The 2,646-nt window shown below is 54.7% G+C and overlaps 1 protein-coding gene across 1 annotated transcript in view; it reads right to left on the bottom strand.

Moving 5' to 3' along the window:
- Positions 1-816: 816 nt before the first annotated feature.
- Positions 817-2,646, bottom strand: part of Pdgfrb (platelet derived growth factor receptor beta) — a 39,106-nt gene continuing 37,276 nt past the window's right edge. Inside the window, exon 23 of the mRNA XM_026783370.1 lies at positions 817-2,642. Coding sequence (XP_026639171.1) covers positions 2,500-2,642 — 143 coding nt within the window. The 3' untranslated portion in view covers positions 817-2,499. The remainder of the gene's footprint in view (positions 2,643-2,646) is intronic.

Genomic DNA, 2,646 nt, shown 5'->3' with positions numbered 1-2,646 from the left:
GAGGTGGGAGGGTCTGGGAACCCCAGCCTAAGTTGGAACCCTTTCCCCATTGCCTGTCCCGGAAGCTCTAATGTCCCTGGTTCTGAGCTGCTGTCAGTGTCCCACAGGCCAGTGTACTGGAGGCTGCGATCAGAATAACCTAAAGCCAGGACCCAGCAGGAACCAGATTGCTTATCTGATGCAATAGATACGCTGACTCCATAATCTCTGGGATGCTGAAACCACCTGGGTCTGCACCCCTCTGTCCTCAGCCAGCGTGGTTCTTCCCCTCCTGCTGCCCTACTCCACCACACTGCCCCTCAGCACTTCATCTCTCCCCCACCCCTAATCCTTCCTTTCTCTCTCTTGCTCTCTGGCCCTCCTGAGTATTCGGTCTGAGCTGCTCCTACCTGGGTTCCAGGGACGACTCTCAAGGACCTAGGATTCGGACTCTGGTAAGCACCTCTCCATAAGCTACCCCAGCTCAAATCTGGCTGTGGGCAGCAAGAAGTGGGACAGGGAGGGTGACTCAGCTTAGTGGCCAAAGCCAGAGCACATGGTGAGGCGGGCAGGGTGGAGAAGGCTTGGGCATCTCTGTAAGCCCACACTCTCCTTCCAGATACCACGATCAGAAAAGTCTCGCTTCGCTTCACACCTGGAAACCCAAGCACAAGGCCTAGGTGGTCACCCAACCACTTCCCAGGAGGGGAGGAAATGAAACTCGCTTTTTAAAAAAGGTAACTGTGAGTCGGAGCCAAAGGGACGGACCTATCGGGAACAAACTGTCTCCTCAATCCTGGACACATAGACTGAAACCCAAGAGAACAGTCTCTCAGTGAGAAGCACCAAGTTTAATATTACATTTTGTTTCCTTAAAAAAAAAAAGTACAGATAGGAAAACTTAACAGCATATAAAATAGCACTTCCGGTGTCTAAATGTGGGTTATTGTGAGTCCTACAAGTACTTGTAAACCTAGGTGATTACATCTTTGGTACCGTTGTGAGCAGTGCTCTTCATCCTCCAGCAACCTCTGCTGCTCCGGGCAGGGAGCTGCCAGCCAGCAACCCAGCATGGGAGGGCCCCCAGAAGGGCTGACTTCTGCTACACTGTCCCATCCCATCCCTCACTCCCCAGGGTCCTCCAGTGTCCATTGGTTCAGGGTTAGTGAGAAGCCAGTGATGGAAACATTCCCATGTGGTGCTGCCTGAGGCCTCGGACAGCTGCCAGTCAAGATGGCAGCCCCCATAGCATCTACTTCTCATGTCCACTTCAAGCCTCCCTCTGTCCTCACTCACTCTCCATCAGGTCTGTCCACACTCCTGGTGACAGTGGCCTGAGGTGACCTGGCTTGCCTTCTCTGCCACTCTTGCTGACTCCAGAGTTTACCATGGTATAAGCAGGGTCTCGTGGTCCTTCTGTGTCCTCAGGATAGCTGTAGGGGGTTTTCCAAGGACGCTGACTGTTAGGCCAAGTCAAGGCCTGGCCAGTTACACTTGGGGACCTGAAGAAGAGGCTCAGTTCCTGAATCCCCAGATGTGGTGTTTCTGGAGTCTTTCCAGAGTTCAGCTGACTCCCAGAGAGGTGGCTTAGGGACTTGACCCCACTTTGCCCGGATAACTGCAAATCCCTGGGGCACTCTGGAATTATAGTATTGACAGGGCACTCAGAGTCAATGAGTCCAACTTGTTCATTTTTCAAAGGGGAAAGAAAACTGGTACCCAGAGAGAACAAGGCACCCTCCAAGGTCTCACTGCAAGTCCAGTGCAGAGTTAGGGCTCCCAGCGAGGCACACTTCAGGGAGATACAGCTCACTTCAGTGAGGCATATCCCAGGCGTGGATTAGAGGGCCTGCAGACTCTGGTGGGCAGGTCAGCTGAGAGTGAGGAGGGACACGCTCCAGCACTGAGGAGGACGAAAGGCATGGGTACTTCTTGTGGCCAGCTGTGCCCTGAGGGATGCAGGCCAGAGCATCCTGTACTCAGCTCTGCCTTCACCCCTAACCATGTTCATCAAGCATGGCTGGCCCCAGACCAGCTTGGGCCTAGGATACCTAAGATTGGCACCAGGGCAGGACCTTGACCGAGGCTGGCCTCTGTTTGACCAGGAGCCAGGCACCAGGTTCTTGCCCAGTTCTTGTGAAGATTGAAGTGGAGTGATCCAGCTGGCTAGATAGGAGGAAATCATGAGCACACCGCCTTACACCCAGAACTCTCTCCAGGAATCCAGGCTCCATACCTGTCTGAGAGCCAAGCCCAACTCTTCCTCTTACATCTGGGGAAACTGAATCCCTTGGAGGAGCTCTGGCTCAGAGTCTCATGGCCTTCCAGAGGCAGAGACTCGATCCCCACAGTTCTCTTGCCTCCTAAGCTAAATTGGTCCCTGGACCTTGGGTCCGCACACCAGGGTCCTTCTTCAAGCAGCTGGTGGCAGTGCAACAGCTTGGTGGCCAGGCCAGGCCAGGAGGGTTGGGTGCTGGGAGGCATACGGGAGTTTTGGACAGGGTGGGGTGGGTCCAGTCCCTACAGGAAGCTGTCCTCTGCTTCAGCCAGGGGTTCCTGGCAGCCCGAACCCTGTGGCTGCTCTGGGTCTGCCTCGGGCTCTGCCTGTGGTTCTTCTTGGAGCTCCAGGGGGCTGTCACAGGAGATGGTCGAGGAAGTGTTGACTTC

Source organism: Microtus ochrogaster, chromosome 18 (assembly GCF_000317375.1).
Source record: "Microtus ochrogaster isolate Prairie Vole_2 chromosome 18, MicOch1.0, whole genome shotgun sequence".
NCBI classification, from domain to species: domain Eukaryota; kingdom Metazoa; phylum Chordata; class Mammalia; order Rodentia; family Cricetidae; genus Microtus; species Microtus ochrogaster.
Note: the sequence above shows the minus strand (reverse complement) of the source record. Positions and strands in the feature narration are given on the sequence as shown.